The following is a 20906-nucleotide window of genomic DNA, read 5'->3' as shown; positions in this document are numbered from 1 at the left end:
CTCAAAAAGAATCTGTCACACTCTGCCAGGATAACTGTATTATTTAAAGGGATCAGAGAACACTAATGAAGAAGTGCATATGCGGAAGCAAAGCAGATATAAAAAAAAGAATGAAAAAAAAGAAGATGATTTCATTCAACTATGTACAGGTACATGTAAAAAAAATTAGAATATCGTGAGAAACTTAATTTTTTTGTAACTTATTTCAAAAAGTGAAACTTTCATATATATTCATAACATGCAAAGTAAGACATTTCAAAAGTTTTTTTGTTTTAATTTTGATGATTAGAGCTTACAGCTCATGAAAGTCAAAATCCAGTAACTCAATATATTAGAATATTTATTAAGAGGTCCAAAGTCCTCTTTTCGGATAAATTTAAATTTTGCTTTTCATTTGGAAATCAATGTCTGGAGTCTGGAGGAAGACTGGAGAGGCACAGAATCCAAGCTGCTTGAAGTCCAGTGTGAAGTTTCCACAGTCTGTGATGATTTGGGGTGACGTCCGCTGGTGTTGGTCCATTGTGTTTTATCAAGTCCAGAGTCAATGCAGCCGTCTACCAGGAGATTTTAGAGCACTTTATGCTTCCATCTGCTGACAAGCTTTATGGCGATGCTGATTTGTTTTCCAGCAGGACTTTAGCACCTGTCCACAGTGCCAAAAACACTTCCAAATGGTTTGCTGACCATGATATTACTGTGCTTGATCGGCCAGCCAACATGCCTGACCTGAACCCCATATGGAATCTATGGTATATTTTCAAGAGAAAGATGATAAACAGTCAGTCCAACAATCCAGACGAGCTGAAGGCTCAATAATGCCTCAGCAGAGCCCCAGGCTGATCGCTTCCATGCCATTCCTCACTGATGCTGGAGTTTGTGCTAAAGGAGACCTGACCGAATAATATTCAGTGCATAAATGAACATACTTTAAAGAACTTGAACTTCTCTGCTTTGCAAATCCTTTTTTTGATTGATCTTAGGAAATATTCTAATATTCTGAGATACTGGATTGTACTCTTTCATGAGCTGTAAGCTCTAATCATCAAAGTTAAATAAAAAAAAAACTTTTGAAATGTCTTACTTTACATGTAATGAATCTAAAATATACATGAAAGTTTCACTTTTTTAAATAAGTAACAAAAAAATTCAGTTTTTCACGATATTAAACGTTTTTGAGATGTACCTGTATAACTATTTTTTATAGCTGAGCAATTACAACTGACATTTCTACATGCTTGCACTGACCAGCTAAGGCCCACACAGATCATCAGTAATGATACAACAACAGGATTGCTATTAATTACATTTAGACTGGTTAGCAATAAAGGTTCTTTCTTCCAGAGCTCTAATAAACCTCTATTGCAAATACAGAAGGAGAAATAAGTGCATTCTTGACAAGGCAACTTACATTCAATAACTAAGTGTACACTTAGCGAGAATGTGTCAAATATATAAACATATTCAGTTTGCACAGGAATAGCAATAAATGTAGTTGAAATCAGCTTTTTACATCAAGAATTGGGTTGAAATGGCAGAGTAAATGTATGGCTAATTATTTCATGGTGTGCAATAAAACCTATTACGACTAATATCTGTAAGTCTGTGACTCTCATACGCTTTTCACTACTAAAGCCAATGCTGTGTTTTCTATAACTTGCTGCATAACTCAATTTACATGACGTAATTTAACCAAATGGCCCCATCTTTCTATTTGTTGCTTGTTTTCATGTGTAAATAAACCCAGATGGAGCTTTACCACCAACGTTCTTTGTCTTTAGTGGTTTCTATAATTAAATCCCACTCCCACACTTCATTTACTCATCAAAGCTCGCATTTACCTGAAGAAAAAAAAAAGAATTAAAACAACACATTCATATCTATTGTGTTATTCCTGTGCAAACTGAATATGTTTATATATTTGACACATTCTCGCTAAGTGTACACTTAGTTATTGAATGTAAGTTGCCTTATCAAGAATGCACTTATTTCTCCTTCTGTATTTGAAATAGAGGTTTATTAGAGCTCTGGAAGAAAGAACCTTTATTGCTAACCAGACTAAATGTAATTAATAGCAATCATGTTATCTACCTACCTACCTAATAAAAGATAAAAAAAAATAAAAGTACAAATAAAATCAAAGTACAAATTATTAATCAAACATTTAAACAAAAATAAGTTTGATAAAAAAAATGGACTTAAAGTAGGTTTCCTCAGGCACCAAAAAAAAAAAAACTATCATATAAAATACACATAAAAAATACTAACACAAATAATAATATATAAAAATCGTTTGACTTAGAATAGATATAAAAATATCAAAACAAAACAAAAATACAAATAAAAAGTTTCTAAAAAATTTGAAAATATGAAAATAAAAATATAAAAAAACATTTAAACAAAATCAAATAATGAAACCACATTTTGACTAAATACAATAACATATATACACTCACCGGCCACTTTATTAGGTACACCTGTTCAATTGCTTGGTAACACAAATTGCTATTCAGCCAATCACATGGCAGCAACTCAATGCATTTAGGCATCTATATGTGGTGAAGACGACTTGCTGAAGTTCAAACCGAGCATCAGATTGGGGAAGAAAGGGGATTTAAGTGATTTTGAACGTGGAATGGTTGTTGGTGCCAGAAGGGCTGGTCTGAGTATTTCAAAAACTGCTGATCTACTGGGATTTTGAACACAACCATCTCTAGGGTTTACAGAGAATGGTCTGAAAAAGAGAAAATATCCAGTGAGCGGCAGTTGTGTGGACAAACATGCCTTGTTGATGTCAGAGGTCAGAGGAGAATGAGCAGACTGGTTAGAGATAAATAGAAAGGCAACAGTAACTCAAATAACCACACGTTACAACCAAGGTATGCAGAATACCATCCCTGAATGCACAACACGTCGAACCCTGAAGCAGATGGGCTACAGCAGCAGAAGACCACACCGGGTGCCGCTCCTGTCAGCTAAGAACAGGAAACAGAGGCTACAATTCACACAGGCTCACCAAAATTGGACAATAGAAGATTGGAAAAACTTTGCCTGGTCTGATGAGTCTTGATTTCAGAATTTGGCGTAAAGAACATGAAAGCATTGATCCATCCTGCCTTGTCTCAACGGTTCAGGCTGCTGGTGGTGGTGTAATGGTGTGAGGGATATTTTCTTGGCACACTTTGGGCCCCTTAGTACCAAGTGAGCATCGTTTAAACGCCACGGCCTACCTGAGTATTGTTGCTGACCATGTCCATCCCTTTATGACTACAGTGTACCCATCTTCTGATGGCTACTTCCAGCAGGATAATGCACCATGTCACAAAGCTTAAATCATCTCAGACTGGTTTCTTGAACATGACAATGAGTTTACTTTACTCAAATGGCCTCCACAGTCACCAGATCTCAATCCAACAGATCACCTTTGGGATGTGGTGGAACGGAGATTTGCATCATGGATGTGCAGCCGACAAATCTGCAGCAACTGAGTGATGCTATCATGTCAATATGGACCAAAATCTCTGAGGAATGTTTCCAATACCTTGTTGAATCTATGCCACGAAGAATTAAGGCAGTTCTGAAGGCAAAAGGGGGTCCAACCCAGTACTAGCGAGGTGTACCTAATAAAGTGGCCAGTGAGTGTATATATATATATATATATATATATATATATATATGTATGATTAAAAAATGACTGCTTTGACCTTCCTCGCATGCAGGGGAGTAAGTTATATTGAAGTTTCTGGAAAAGTGGTCCTAAAATGGTTGCCTCAGGCACATACAGCAAACTCCTCTGCCTCATCTCCATCCCTGCCCCCAGGAGGATCATATCCTCAACCAAGTGGGCCATTACCACCAGCGTAATCTCTGGCGTGTTGGCGTGTACAATCCTCCTCTGCATTGTTCCTAACGGGCAAAAAGAGGGGGTCCTACATGGAAAACAGTACCATTGGTAAAAGCTATTCAAATGGCCCATGCATAATGAATATCTAGCACTGTCAGATGCTATTGTATGAGGACGTGGAGATCCATTAGCGCAGAAGGATTTGCAGGAACATGCAGGCCTAGATTTGAAGGAGTGCTATTATTAAATCATTAAGGAAGTGGGAGTGCTCTTTTTTTTTTCTCTCTCTGCGTCCCTCTCTTTTTCTTCATTTCACTTTCAAGTGTGTAGTGCCTAGTAGACCAGGACACACACACAAAATAATTTCCACACAGCACACTCCTTAGCAGAAGTTAAGACTTCCACTCCCAGCATCTGCATTTGACTGGCTGGCCGATTTCCTGCCCTAAATCTCCTTATCTCAGGAGACCTCTAAAACCCAGGATAAATTTGAGGGAACATCTGAAATGGATTTAGAACAGAACCTTCAATGTTGTTCCTGACCGGTTTACCATAAATAAAAGTTGCATAATCAACAGTACAAAGCATGTGGCATCTGGAAAAGCTCCAACACAGACCCTCCCTGATATCTCCTGATCGTTTAACGCAGTAATTCAATGATGGTATCAACAAAGATGATGGTTTTACAACAGACGTCCGAGCTAAGAAAATCAGCAGATCTCCATTCGGAGTGACATTCCCATGACCTCCCGTTTCTCCCCAGCAGAGAAACGCGCCTTTTCTTCTTATTGGCAGAACAAAGAAGATCAGAACTTTATAAGTGTTCCCAAAAGGACAAATAATAATCGCTGCTGCCATTAAAGCAATATGCTCTAAAGCAATATATGCAATATATTTACAATATATATTCAGGTTGTATTTTATGAAATTAAATTAAGCTTGCTGTGTTATTGGAATCTATGTTATTGTTGTAATCTCTTGATGCCTAATTTTTCCCGATCACTATTGTTTAGTTTCACATGCTTGGTGTAACTATTTAGAATTTAGGATCGTTTAATCTATGCCTTAACCACGTAATAGATACAATTAATATATGTACTTTGGGTATGCAGAATACTTGGTGTTTGAACAAGTGAGCGTTTGAACTTTCTGTAATAGTTGCAAATGAGTCCCTCAGTTGTCCTCAGTGTGGAAAGATGGATCTCAAAATCATACAGTCATTGTTGGAAAGGGTTCAAATACACAAAAATGCTGGAAAACCAAAGAATTTGTGGGACCTGAAGAACAGCAAGACCATATGTAAACATCTTTTATGTGAAATATCTTATTCAGGTCAGTACTAAATAAACATTTTGTATGATCCCTCTTATTTTGGTAAAATAATTAACATTTTGCAGATTCTGGAAGGTGTATGTAAAATTTTGACTTCAACTGTGTATGTATATATATATATATATATATATATATATATATATATATATATATATATATATATATATATAAATTATATAATAAATATAATATAAATACTTTAAAATTATATATATTAACATATTAAAAATATATTATTATAATAGGCTAATTATATTATTTTTCCATTTTATATTTTAAGTAATGAACTTATTAATGAATATTATTATTAAAACAGTTAAATGCAAATTAATTATGTAAAATTATGTAACATTATAAAACAATCATATAAATTGTTATTACTATATTTATAAATATTTAAATCAATAATTAAAATATTTCCTTTATAGTAAATTTTTCTAAATCCTTATCTGCAGGTATTAAATCACACATTTTGAATGTAGATTTAGACTTTTAAATCTCCCCTGTATGTCCTAATGGCTATTTGTTGTTTACTACAGCATTTTGCTTTCAGGGAGGAGAAACTTTGCTTTCAAAACTTGTTGAATCTCTCCTAGTTAGGCTGAGGTGTCAGAGATAGTTTGAGTTCCTCACACTGTACATCCAGGTTTAGCTTTGTGCAGTTCTTCCCCTCAGCGTTGGAACACTCTATGATGTAATCGCCCCCGTCTTGCCGAGAAACATTGACGATTTCCAGGGTCCAGTCGTCGAAGTGATAACGAGGATCTCTTTCTGTCACAAACATACAGAGACATGACACAACCCACACAGAACAGGTGAATCACAGAGCTGTGACAATACAAATCCACAAAACCAAACAAAATGTGAACTATTCAAATCCTGTTCACATATACACACACTGAAACAGCTGGGTTATCCGCTAAAACCCTTCTCCCAGAGAAACCTCTTTGGAGGAATACCGCTGGGACCTCGACATAAGACTGCTGGGAAGCTTTCAACATGAAGATAAAGACCGGAAGCGCTGTGTCGCATTCAGAGCGACAGCGACGCTCATTTAGGCTGCATACATTAGCTCGAGATCACATCTGCCAAGTTGCAGTGCCAGAATCCATCTATGTTTTATTCAGGATGCATATTGCAATGTGTGTTTACGTCTGTTTGAGTGTTTAGAGCGCCTGTGAGGGTGACACGGCCCGTAATGTCATGTAGTGCTGTCTGCTACCTTTCACCAGCTTCTCGCCCTGAAAAATCCACTCGCAGGTGATTTCGTCTGGATTGGCCGAGACTTTGACAGGAAGCGTGGCGGTTTCATCCTCAATGACCTGGACCTGATCGGGCTGCTCATCCGAAAACTCCGGAGGAACTGAATTTCACACAGTGACACACACACAGATACATCACATTCAAGGTGCTAATATGTAAGCAAACATATTTCTAAACTTGACAATGAACACAGCATTTACACAAAGTAAGCTGCTTGTCACACCATACTGTACATAAAAAACATATCTAGCAAATAAATGCATAATACATTAACAACTCTAATTAAAGACTAACACTTACTCTGCACAGCCATTAACACCCCATGAATTAGAGATAAAAAAAAACACATACATTTGATCATTTATTTATAAATTCAACTCAAATATTTTCATTATTATAATATTGAATCATTTTCCTTGGCAAACATTATTATATATTTTAAATATTAAATCCTAATAACAAATTGTACATGCATACATACATATGGTCACACTTAATTTTAAGGTCCAGCTCTTGTTATTAACAAACCATTAACTATGACTTTTGCCTCAATAAACTACTAATTTGCTGGTTAATAGTTAGTAAGGTAGTTGTTACGTATAGGTATAGGGTATGATTACATGGTCATGCAGAATATGCGCATTATAAGTACTAATAAACAGCCAACATGTTAATTCTAGGCATGCTAATAAGTAACTAGCTCAGATTTGATCCCTAAACTAAAGTGTTACCATATATACAGTTTAAGTCAAAAGTTTACATACACCTTGTAGAATCTGCATAATGTTAATTATAATAAATATATATGTATGTATATGTAATGTATATACTGTATGTATGTATGCATGTACAATTTGTTATCAGGGTTTAATATTTTAAATATATAAGAATGTTTGTCAAGGAAAATGATTTGATATTGAAATACTGAAAATATCTATCTATCTATCTATCTATCTATCTATCTATCTATCTATCTATCTATCTATCTATCTATCTATCTATCTATCTATCTATCTATCTATCTATCTATCTATCTATCTATCTATCCACACACACGTTCTGAAATTCACTATTTACAACAGTAAAATTTTCTTTGTTCACACTTGCCAAAAAGTTAATTTTGCAGTTATGAGAAATGATTTAAGAAAGCAGCAGATTTCAAGTCGTTTTCCTCTCTAACGTCTGGCGCTGCACTGGTCTTTTGTGAATAAGGCGTATGATTTATTGTACTGTCGATCTCTCTGGGGGGCTTCTGTGTCTTTGTCTCATTAATGTACATTGTGTCATTTCAGAGTGAATGAGGTTTCAAATGCAGATTTTAACACAAACGATTTGCTTACATCTACAAGCAGACACACACACAGAAGCTCAAATACACACACACTAAGAAAGTGAAAGATGAAATATAATCTTAATATAAGACAATAAAGCAGGCAAAGTGATAATGAATGGTCTGTTCTTACACAGACAGATCTTTAAATCACAAACTGTGGAGGTTCTGAAACAGACAAAGAGTGTGCGCAAACACAAACACACACACACAGATACACAGTGAACATTCCGTCATGCTCACAAAGCGTATCAGGCTTTGAAGAGGTGGCTGGCTGGATCAGACAAAACAACATCAAAGTCAAACCATAATCATTGTAGACACAAAGACACACATACACACACAGAAATACCCACATCACACCACACACTCGCCATACACATTAGGAGGAATAGACTCATTCAAACATACATCAGAATGCTTGCCAGAGCTCAAGCTACAGCAAACAAACCCATGTTAAAACTAAGGATATCAATTATGCATTAGTCAAAAAACTAACACACACACAATCAAACAAACAACAACAACAAACAAAATGAATAAGTGATTAATGGGACAATAAATAAAATAAAACAATTTATTTATTTTATGCATGAATAGTCAAGTCAAGTCAAGTCACCTTTATTTATTGTAAATTGTGTCAAAGCAACTGCACAATATCAAACATATCACAATATCAATATCAAACATATCACAATATCAATATCAAACATATCACAATATCAATATCAAACATTGGCCTCTGGCCAACAAACCAGCAGTTCAATTTAACTGCAGGAAAGTCAGATTGTAAGGTCTCAACTAGTTCCAGTGGTCATTTGGTAATTCTGTATGTTGTCTGAGCGTTGGCATCCTCTGAGGGGTTGGCATTATCTTTTCTCAGGTGTTCGGTCATCTCAGATCATTTAGGGGTTGGATCCAGACTGAAGCTTCTGTCATTCCTAATTACCACGGGATGTTAATCCCGTGGCAGAAAACAGAGACAAATAGAAACATAATTAGCGTAGCTGCTGTTCCATCCCAAGCTAAAGAATAATAATAATGTACATTTGATCAGATATACTACAGTACAAGATTATAAAATGCATTATGTGAATGCTTGGCTAAAGAGATGTGTCTTTAATCTAGATTTAAACATAGAGAGTGTGTCTGAACCCCGAACGTTATCAGGAAGGCTATTCCAGAGTTTGGGAGCCAAATGTGAAAAAGCTCTACCTCCTTTAGTGGACTTTGCTATCCTAGGTACTACCAAAAGTCCAGAGTTTTGCGACCTTAAGGAGCGGGTTGGATTGTAGCGTGGTAGAAGACAAGTTAGGTACGCAGGAGCTAAACCATTTAGGGCCTTATAGGCAAGTAATAATATTTTGTAAATGATACGGAACTGAATAGGTAGCCAGTGCAGAGACTGTAAAATTGGGGTAATATGATCATATTTTCTTGACCTTGTAAGAACTCTAGCCGCTGCATTTTGGACTATCTGTAGCTTGTTTATTGAAGATGCAGGACAACCAGCTAGCAGTGCATTACAATAGTCCAGTCTAGAGGTCATGAATGCATGAACTAGCTTTTCTGCATCAGAAACAGGTAGCATGTTTCGAAGCTTGGCAATGTTTCTAAGATGGAAGAATGCTGTTTTTGTAACATGGGAAATATGATTTTTAAAGGACAAGTTGCTGTCTAATATAACACCCAGATTTTTGACTTTAGAGGATGTGACAGTGCATCCGTCAAGTTGTAAATTGTAATCCAAGAGATTCTGTGTATTGTTTTTTGGTCCAATAAGTAATATCTCTGTCTTATCTGAATTTAATAGGAGGAAATTATTGGTCATCCAATCTTTTAAATTTTTTACACAATCTATTAGCTTAGATAGTTTAGAAGTTTCATCTGGTCTTGTTGAGATATATAGTTGAGTATCATCAGCATAACAATGAAAACTAATCCCGTATTTTCTAATAATATTACCAAGAGGCAACATGTATATTGAAAATAGAAGAGGACCTAGGACTGATCCTTGTGGTACTCCATACTTTACTGGTGATAATTGTGATGACTCTCCATTTAAATGAACAAAGTGGTAGCGATCGGACAGGTATGATTTAAACCATCTTAAAGCCTGCCCTTGAATACCAATATGGTTTTGTAGTCGATCTATGAGTATATCATGGTCTATAGTGTCAAACGCAGCACTAAGATCAAGTAATACTAGCAATGAGATAATTAATATATTGGATACATGGGATAAATAAATGATTGCAGTATTCATTTATTTAATTTTTATTAATTTTTATTAATTTATTATTACAGTAATTAATTAATTTCCCATTAGGAATAAACCAATAAACAAATGAATTATTTATCTACTTTATGGGCAAATACATACATAAATATGTAAATATGAATGAATGAATTGATTAATTAATTAATTAAGTTATGGTAAATATGGGATAATAAATAAATAAATAAATAAATAAATGTATAGATGCTGCTGAAGCCGGTTGTAAATTGGCTTATGTACAACAATATGGAAATAAAGCAAATAAGGTATAGTATTGACTTTTAAAGCCATGCACTTTTTGCAATGTCTATTCAAAGCTTTGTCTCCGCTCTAGCAAACATTTAATTGATTATCTACTGACGTGCAATTATTCATGAACAATTTTGCTGACTATATTATGACATTGTGTTTTTACAGGACTGTCAACTGGCTACAAATCATCATTTAAATCAAATTAATCACATTCAAACATGTTCAGAAAACTCACAGAGCACATTGAGAGTGTAGAAATTGTTGACACCCTCAGACAGCACGTTACTGAAAGCCTGACAGGTGATCCTTTTCTTCCAGTGATGGGACTCAAGAGTGAGGGACAGCTTACTGGTTCGGGACATCCCGCCAAATTCAGCCTTTTTAGGAGCCAGGTCAACGCCCTTCAGCCTGAGAGAGAGAGAGAGAAAGAAAATCACGCTTCATAAAAGACACAAGACAATTTACAAAGGTATTTCACATGGACGTTTTATATAAAGAAGAAGAATTTCAAAAACCTCCCCTTGGAGTAACATCGCAAAAATAGACTATGAATATTCGATAAAGGCATTCACAGTAGCAGCGTTCACCTGCTGTGAAATCTTTTTGTTTGCCCGTATGCGTTAGGGCCCCGCAGGGACCATCCAACAAAACTGAAAACCTATAAAACTCGAAGCGGACCACTCCTCCGCTCACAAACACTGTAGTTTTATAGCTGAATTTCTTTAGGAATAAAAGCTGAGCCATAACGTTTGGGTTAGCTGGTAAAAAACTACAACTGATCTGCTCACAATAGCCGTAAAGTCTTTTCCTTCAACTGGCCACATATTGACAGCGCTAGAGATATAGACTCTAACAAGGTAATGACTTAGTGATCACCGGCTGCCAGTCGAAACCTAATACAGACATTAAAAAAAGGTCTCGGGATGGACTGCCAAACTGCCCATCAGCCTTTGCAAACATTTCACACTTTCCTGCTTCTCTAAAGAGCTTTTATTGAGCCCCCCTGCACAAATTCTGCTCTTTTTGCACAGATACACATCAGAAGTCCTCAACTATTGCACACTCCTCAGCATTTGCCTGTGTTTTGTGGACCAAGGGGCAATGCTCTGCAGTGTGTTGATGTGAATAAATCAGCTGGACGGCAAAATCCCCTTGGGGGTGCTGGACTAAGTAATAGAGTATTAGCTGTGGGTGAATTTGTGCATGTGTGTAATGATGTGTAAGTGAGTGCTTTAGTACATGACAGAGCCCAAACTCCAGCTGATATTTGCTGTGGGATTGCTGCTTCCAGCCAGGCAGTCCAGGTCCAGCATCTGACCCCTGCGCAGCTCCTGCTGCTTGGCCACGATCTTCACACTCACTGCAGGAACTGCTCGAGAGACAATAACAAGAACAACTAATTGGAATGTGACTGATTATAAAGCACATCCACAAAAGTAATTGTGAAAATAGTAATTTACTAGATACTTTCATCCAAACTCTCAAACAAAACAGTTCTAATTCCATTAACACCCCATACATGATTGATGAGGAAATTAAGATTCATAGATTCTTTATTAAGAAACTTTTATGCTCAACTCAAAATGTTGACAGTTTTATTCGCTGCGCACATTAAATAGTTGTACTTGTTGAATACTTTTAGTATTTTGAACAAATAATGCAATAAACAATTAAAAAATACATAACATTTTATATGCACCAAAATCTATGATAAATTTAAAGCTCCATTTAAATGTTTGGGGACGCTAAGCCCTTTTATGCTCACCAAGGCTGCATATATTTTATTTTATTTGAGCAAAAAATCCTTCAAAAACTGTAATACTGTGAAATATTATTACAATTCAAAATAGATGTTTTATATTATAAAATGTAGTTTTATTCCAGGAAACAGTTCTAATTATTATCAATTTTAAAATGGCTATACTGCTTGATATGTTTTGTGGAAATCGCAATATTTTTTCAGGAGTCTTTGATGAACAAAGTTCAAAAGAATTTTGAAAATTTTATTGAATATATTATAAATCTTGTGTAAAATTATGAATGTCTTTACTGTTTGATGATAAATTTAATACATCCTTATAAATGTATATATAGATATAACTTACTAACATCAAACTTTTAAACTTAAATTTAAATTCAAATGCACAGCAATACATGCGCCATTTATTTATTAAGATGCTTTATTATGCTATTATCATGTTTGACAGGCAGAAAAAAATGAATATATGAATTGTACTATCATTTGTTGAATAACGTCTTTGATAAGTGACAAGGTATGTATTCACTGGCAACTAGCAAAGTTGAGAAGAGTAAAGCAGAACACCAACAATTAGTGGTTTTGCATCACAGTATGGTGTGTGTTGGTTTTAGAAACATACACTGAACTCTGAGTTTGGTTTGGGCAGACAGAACTTTATTAGCTTTGTTGGAGGAGTCGCAGTGGTAGGTGGCAAGAAAACACCACGCTGTGAAAACACCTGCTTCAATGCGGTCTGCATGACTTTATTGTTCTGTAGTTCACACACAGACATGGAGGATTATTTAATGGCAGATCTACTGTAACAAAACATTTGTAATTGTCATGAAAAACTTTCATACCACCACACACCTTCAACCAGACCAGCTGACCTGTGGGATTCCCACCACTGGAGAAACAGACCAAACGAAGAGTTGTACCAGAGTGTAAGAAGACGTTTGGTGGAGGAGGATCTAACCACACCTTCTGAGGAGGATCTAAGAAGAAACATGAATGGGATAAGAGGAACAGACATTAACTGAACTAATATTCCAACTAGACATTTGAAAACAAACACATTATTACATTTACATTTATTTTAGACAAGCTTTGATTCAATTACAATGGGTAAAAGGTATACAAATTTCTCAACATATACTGTTCAAAAGTTTTTCTAGCAAGATTTGTTAAATATTTTTGAAAGAAGTCTCTTATGCTCACCAAGTGAAATATTATTACAATTTAAAAAACTGTTTTCTTTTTTTGTCATTTATTACTGTGACGCAAAGCTGAATTTTCAGCATCATTACTCCAGTCTTCAGTGTCACATGATTCTTCAGAAATTATTCTAATATGCAATATACAGTGGGGGAAAAAAATTATTTGATCCCCTGCTTATTTTTTACGTTTGCCCACTGACAAAGAAATAAGTCTATTATTTTAATGGTAGGTTTGTTTGAACAGTGAGAGACAGAATAACAACAACAAAAAAAATCCAGAATTTTAATGAGTCAATTAAGTATTTGATCCCCTATTAATCAGGAAGATTTCTGGCTCTCTGGTGTCTTTTATACAGGTGAGGAGCTGAGATTAGGAGCACTCTCTTAAAGGGGGTGCTCCTAATCTCATCTTGTTACCTGTAGAAAAGGTAACCTGTCCAAAGAAGCAATCAATCAAATTCCAAACTCTTCACCATGGCCAAGACCAAAGAGCTGTCCAAGGATGTCAGGGATAAGATTGCAGATCTACACAAGGCTGGAATGGGCTACAAGACCATCGCTAAGCATCTTGGTGAGAAGGTGACAATAGTTGGTGCGATTATTCGCAAATGGAAGAAGCACAAAATAACTGTCAATCTCCCTCGGACTGGGGCTCCATGCAAGATCTCACCTCGTGGAGTTTCAATGACCATGAGAACGGTGAGGAATCAGCCCAGAACTACACGGGAAGATCTTGTCAATGATCTCAAGGCAGCTGGGACCATAGTCACCAAGAAAACAATTGGTAACACACTACGCCCTGCTCAAGAAAGCACATGTACAAGCCCGTCTGAAGTTTACCAATGATTCAGAGGAGAATTGGGTGAAAGTGTTGTGGTCAGATGAGACCAAAATCCAGCTCTTTGTCATCAGCTCAACTCACCATGTTTGGAGGAGGAGGAATGCTGCCAAGAACCCCATCCCCGCTGTCAAACATGGAGGTGGAAACATTATGCTTTATGGTTTTATGATGTTTTTGTTGTTATTCTGTCTCTCACTCTTCAAATAAACCTACCATAAACCTACCGTTAAAATTATAGACTGATCATTTCTTTGTCAGATGGGCAAACGTACAAAATCAGCAGGGGATCAAATATTTTTTTTCCCCAGTGTATGTTTTGTTATGTTATGAATAGAAAGTTAAAAAGAACATCATTTATCTGAAATAGAAATCTTTTGTGACATTTTAAATGTCTGTATTGTCACTTTTCATCAATCTAATGCACCCGTGTTGAAAATTTCTTTAAAAAATAAGTTTCTGTGAATCAAACCTATGACCTAAGTAGTTAAGCAGCTACTTATTGCTTACATTGTTTTTATCAGGGAACATTCTACCTAACTGTTAGCTAAAAATGTTAGTGGTCACTCACAGTAAACGATGAGCTCTTCAGAACGAACCCTAGAGAAGCGGGTGCCTTTGTTGAACGCCTCACAAGTCTGAGAAAGACCGTTGTCCTCACGTGACACTTTATGCGTCAGGTTAGACATTGTCATCGTCCCACCATTATCCCCCTGCAACACAAATTTTTCACATGAGACCTTTTGCTTTTATTGAGCTTAATGTATGGTCTATGAAAAGGGCTATAATAAGGAATGTAAGTGCACTCTTTGCACACAAGAGTGGAAACTTTAAATCATACTACCGTGATTTGCATCAAATGTTTAATCAGAGACTGCAGTTCAAGTGATTTGATGATTAAATGCAAAGAAAATCCATCCAATGCGTGCATTGTGGCTCTTATAATCTCACTAAATGCATGAACATATTTTAGTGAGGCAAACTTAGCAAAGCCACGGTTTTGAAATGTTTTTAATAAATAGATTATTGCTATTATTAATAGATTGTCTTTCCCTGTCAGTCGTGCTGCTGAGAGGTTTGCGATTGTAGCTTCCCTTTTCTGTTCAATCTCTATCTGACTTTCACTCTCTGTTGTTTAAAGTGATAATATATAACTTAATTCCCACCATATTTCTGCTATTATCTATCAAACTAATTTGATCCTTCACGTTTCAAAACCGCGTGTGCAGCGCGTTAGCATTCTTTAGCCAGTTACCTTGTCACTCGCGGTTCCATTCGTGTTTCTAATCGTGCCTATTATTGTTTTCTTTTTTTAAGATTAGATCCCTTTCTACAAAAGCACTTTTTGTAAATGATATGATCACTGACTATGAACTAGATGTGCTTTGTTTGACAGAAACCTGGCTAAAACCAGATGACTACATTACTTTAAACAAGTCTACCCCCCCAAGATTACAGTTACAAACATGAACCGCGTCCAAAAGGTAAAGGGGGAGGTGTTGCCACAATTTATAGCAATATTTTCAGTATTTCTCAGAGGTCGGGTTTCAAGCATAATTCGTTCGAAGTAATGGTGCTTCATATAACGTTATCCAAAGAAACAAGTGTTAATGATAAATTCCCAGCGATGTTTGTACTGGCTACTGTATACAGGCCACCAGGGCACCATACAGACTTTATAAAGAATTTGCTGATTTTCTATCTGAGGTAGTGCTGGCTGCAGATAAAGTCCTAATTGCTGGTGATTTTAATATCCATGTTGATAATGAAAGAGATTCGTTGGGATCAGCATGTATAGACATTCTAAACTCCATTGGTGTTAAACAACACGTTTCAGGACCTACTCATTGTTGAAATCATACTCTAGATTTAATACTGTCACATGGAATTGATGTCAGTGGCGTTGACATATTGCAGTAGAGTGATGATATCTCAGATCATTATATAGTTTTGTGTATATTCCATATAGCTAAAGCTGTAAAGCCAACTCCTTGTTACAAATATGATAGAACCATCACTTCTACCACAAAAGACTACTTTATAAATAATCTTCCTGATTTATCTCAATTCCTCAGCATATCCAATAGCTCAGAACAACTTGATGATGTAACAGAAACTATCGACTCTCACTTTTCTAGCACTTTAGATACAGTTGCTCCTTTACGCTTAAGGAAGATTAAGGAAAAGAGTCCAACACCATGGTATAATGAGCACACTCGGGCCCTAAAGAGAGCAGCCCGGAAAATGGAGCGCAGCTGGAGAAAAACTAAATTAGAGGTATTTTGTATTGCATGGCGGGAAAGTACCCTATCCTACAGAAAATCAATAAAAACTGCTAGATCTGCTTACTTTACGTCTCTTTTAGAAGAAAACAAACACAACCCCAAGTATTTATTTAAAACAGTGGCCAAATTAACAAAACATATTACATCAGCAGGTGCAGACATTACCCAGCAGCACAATAGTAATGACTTTATGAACTACTTTACTTCCAAGATCGAAACTATTAGAGATAAAATTGTAACCATGCAGCTGTCAGCCACAGTATCACATCAGATAGTTCACTATAAATCCCCTGAGGAACAATTCCACTCATTCTCTTCTATTGGACATGAAGAATTGTATAAACTTGTTAAATCATCTAAACCAACAACCTGTATTTTAGACCCTGATAGCTGCTAAAAAAGGTGCTTCCAGAAGTAATAGATCCTCTTCTGAATATTATAACTCATCATTGTCATTAGGATATGTCCAAAAAACCTTCAAACTGGCTGTTATTAAGCCTCTAATTAAAAAAACACAACTTGACCCCAAATAATTAATTACAGACCAATCTCGAATCTCCCTTTTCTGTCAAAGATATTAGAAAAGGTAGTATCATCACAACTATGTTCCTTCTTAGAGAAATATTACACTGCCTCTAGTGTTAATGTCTAGTGTTTTACTTGCACAGCACTAACTCAGATAGATGATAGATCTCTTCCCCGTGCATGCACGCTGGTGTCCTCGTGGGTCCAGGAAGGGCGCGTCGAGTAGGAGGACTGCCGCACCCGTTAGACGGCCGACGGGCCAGGATGCCGGACCGTCGAGTCCCCCAGAAGCTCCGGGGGCTTAGGAGTAGGACGTCGATGCTGGAGGAAGCCGCCGCCACTCGCTCCCGGACCCGAGAGGGGAGCGCGTGCGGCCACCGGACTCCGCCCCTTTCCTGGACCCTTTCCTCCTGAACACTGCCCTCCTTCACAAGCCCCGCAGCATGACGAGGACACCAGATCCCCTGTTTATTTTGGACACTTTAATTTTAATATTTTTGTTTAATAAAAACCTCTCCGAGGCCTGACACCACGCCCACTGTGTCTGTCCTTTGCTCCTCCCGCCACAATAGACAGACAGACAGACAGACAGACAGACAGACAGATAGACAGATAGATAGATAGATAGATAGATAGATAGATAGATAGATAGATAGATAGATAGATAGATAGATAGATAGATAGAGACAGACAGACAGACAGACAGATGGATAGACATGACGACAGACAGACAGAAACAGATAGACAGACAGACATATACTAGATAGATAGACAGACAGCCAGACAGTTAGATGGATAGACATGGCATGACGATAGATTGATAGATAGATACAGATAGACAGACAGACAGGCAGGCAGGCAGACAGACAGACAGACAGACAGACAGACACACAGACAGAAGCAAACTTTATTTCTAGAAAAATACATTTGTGTCTGATATCAGTCATCCAGTCAACAGTGTTGCAGACGCTAACATTTGCATTAGCTGAAAATTATTAGAGATGTCAGGACTGACACATTTTATCAAAGTAAACTGAGAGTCTCCACTGTGAGTCTGTCTGCGGGACACTACATGAATTGAAAAGCAGATTCGGCGGCCTAGACTTCACTTGCAAATGATTTAAAGCTTGACATCTTCTCTCTGTCTCTAAACACAGACGTTTAATAAAGTTCTTGGTTGCAGCTCTCAGCTTTCCCCTAGGCTTGCTGAGTTTAGTCATTCACTCAAGCACACACACACGCCAAAACTACTAAATAAATGTGTGAATTAAAAATTACATATATCATAGTTTCTTAATGTCCTATTTAAGAGAAAAATTTACACAAGGGCAGTCCACTTAACATTACCCGAGAGCCACTCTCAGAGTGTATTTAAGAAATGTTTAATGGCCTTTATAAAAGCACAGCTTTTGTTCATTCTGTGCTCTCAGCATAGTCTCTTTGAGAATATATGCACGCTGTTATCCTGAGTTAGTCCTCCGACACAGTCTCAGCAGAATTTTCAGTGGCACTGAAGCTTTGCATCACATTTATTAAGCTGTTTGAGATGCCAATGCTTCATGATTTCTGAGGTTGAGAAAATTTAACCTGGTTGTTATAAGTCCCGTGACTTATAACAACCAGTGGTGCACCTGCCAGATTCCACCTAGCTTCAAATTACTTTAGCAACCTACGTTCCACTGTGACCTTACTTTGGCATTACATTCATAGTAATTGGCCTGCAAAAGCATTTTGGTAAACAGCTCTTGCATGGTTGAATATTGCAGCCCATCTAACAGCTACCTGCATAACGTAACATTTGGACCAATTTATATAAGTGGCACTTTCCATGAATGCAGTACACTTTGGTGTCCCGTGACTTTTCAGAGGCACAAATCCCATGTTTTTTTTTTTTTTTTTTTTTTTGTGAACTATCACATATGTTAGATATCCTAATATCCCCTACCAAAAAAGTAATTATTTTGGCTTCTCCCACATAAGAGGTCTTGTCCTTCACAATTGTACCATAGCTATATACTAAATACTAATTACAACAGCATACGATAATCAATAATTATTAATAATTAGTTTAAAGGGGTCATATGATGCGATTTCATTCTCTTTGGAGTGTTATAAGATGTCCGTGCATAGATGAGATCCCTAAAGTTATAAAGACTAAAGTCTAAAACCAAAAGAGATATTCTCTATAAAAGTTAAGACTCGTCCACGCCTCCCTAAAACGGCTCATTCAAACACGCCCCCACAAGTCTAATCACGATGTGGAAATATTTGCGTAATGCCGCCCAAATGTTCACGCAAAGAAAGAAGGCGTGGTTTCAGTAACCTCAGTAGTGTTGATGCAGCCACATCAGGGAGATGCTGTGTGTTTCTATGCGAAAGCAAAAGCACTTTATTTGGCCTTCCAAAAGTAGATGCAATTAGGAATCATTGGTTAAGATTTGTTTACAACGACAGCACAACCCAAATGTTCGAATTTGTGCAATGCATTTTATGGATGACAGTTTCGTGAACCTAGTAGAGTACAAGGCTGGCTATGCACAAAGGCTATTTCTAAAAAAAAAAGAGGATCAATTCCAATCTGGCGCTTCTGAATCAGCGACTGTAAGTATGTTTTGTTATTAGTTAAAGTATTTGCTATTGACTGTTCAAATGCGGAGTTTTGCGTGTAACATGTCGTGTGTGTGTGTGAGTATGTGTGTGTGAGGGGAACAACGAAGGCTATTTAAAAAAAAAAAGAGGGTCAATTCCGACCTTGCTATGACAATCTGGTGCTTCTGAATCAGCGACTGTAAGTATGTTTTGTTATTAGTTCATGTATTTGCTATTGACCATTCAAATGCGGAGTTTTGCGCGTAATGCATGGTGTGTGTGCTTGTGTATGTGTGTGTGAGGGGAACAGGGTCACATCACAGCGGAGTTTACAGCCCGTCAGAAATAGTCTTAACCGCGGCTTGTGTACTGCAAATACATACAAGCATCATCACTGTGTCTGTCACGTGACTCTGTTCCCCTTTCGGGCTTGAACTGATAAAACGAACTTGAAAGCTGAAGCTCGCGATAATGGTAAAGGACATTACATTTCCAACGTGTGCTTGTGGTGTTCGGCCAATCATGATGCACTGGGTCAGTTGGCCAATCAGAGCAGACTGCACTCGTTGGAAGGAGGGGCTTTGTAGAAAACAACGCGTTTGAGAGAGGCGGGGCATAGAGGAACTACAATAATGTACTTCTTTAAAAAAATTTTTGAAAATCGTATTTTTCTAAAACTTTTGACCGGTAGAGTATTTGCACACTCATGCCATCAAACCATTGTATAAACATACATGCGTGCGCACGTATGTATGTTTATACAATGGTTTGATGGCATTGTATAAACATACATGCGTGCGCACAAACACACACACAGGGAGATATTTCGTTTTTAAAAAATCCCTTTTCAAGAACTACAACAAACGGCTCGTTTGGACTACAAAGTTGTTTTCCTGTATTTGTGATATCACAAATTGTAAACCCCGCCTACGAAATTTTAATGGTTGGCGTGTGGGGAGAACGCTTGGTTGAGCACTGGACGTTTCAAAATTGAAACCCGGTGCAGATGTTTTTATATCACTGTATTTCTGATGGAAACCAACTGTTTTCAGAAAATTTTGGATGTCATTTTCATTTCATCTTGCATATAATGTCTGATAAAGCAGCGTTTGTGAGTGGAGCTCTGTTTTGTGTACAGCGTTAACGGGGAAACCAAGTAATTATTCAGGAAAAAGAAATGGACAAATGAGGATGAATTTCTCATGTTTCTCTCACCTTAGTCCAATGCAGAGTGGCCAGTGGGTTGCCCCTGTATGACATGCACACCACCCTAAGAAAGGAACCAGCTTTGACCTCTTTATTTTCTAATCCCATGATCACCGGAGCCTGTGGGGGAACTGAATGAAGCGAATGAAGGGTTACGACATCAATAGACAGAAGTTTGAATCATTCGTATGTGTTCGCATGCAATTAATTGC

At 37.1% G+C, this 20906-nt stretch overlaps 1 protein-coding gene across 1 annotated transcript in view; it reads right to left on the bottom strand.

Annotated features, from left to right (window-relative positions):
- nphs1 (NPHS1 adhesion molecule, nephrin) overlaps positions 1 to 20906 on the bottom strand; it is a gene marked incomplete at both ends in the record, with an annotated part of 139367 nt that overhangs the window by 16425 nt on the left and 102036 nt on the right. Inside the window, 9 exon segments of the mRNA XM_079391443.1 lie at positions 5807 to 5944; positions 6396 to 6536; positions 10532 to 10704; positions 11536 to 11665; positions 12675 to 12752; positions 12755 to 12806; positions 12905 to 13029; positions 14661 to 14802; positions 20704 to 20825. Of these exon segments, the coding sequence (XP_079247569.1) occupies positions 5807 to 5944; positions 6396 to 6536; positions 10532 to 10704; positions 11536 to 11665; positions 12675 to 12752; positions 12755 to 12806; positions 12905 to 13029; positions 14661 to 14802; positions 20704 to 20825 (1101 nt within the window).

Source organism: Barbus barbus (assembly GCF_936440315.1).
Source record: "Barbus barbus genome assembly, chromosome: 34".
NCBI lineage: Eukaryota > Metazoa > Chordata > Actinopteri > Cypriniformes > Cyprinidae > Barbus > Barbus barbus.
This window is presented reverse-complemented; position numbering and strand designations above follow the sequence as displayed.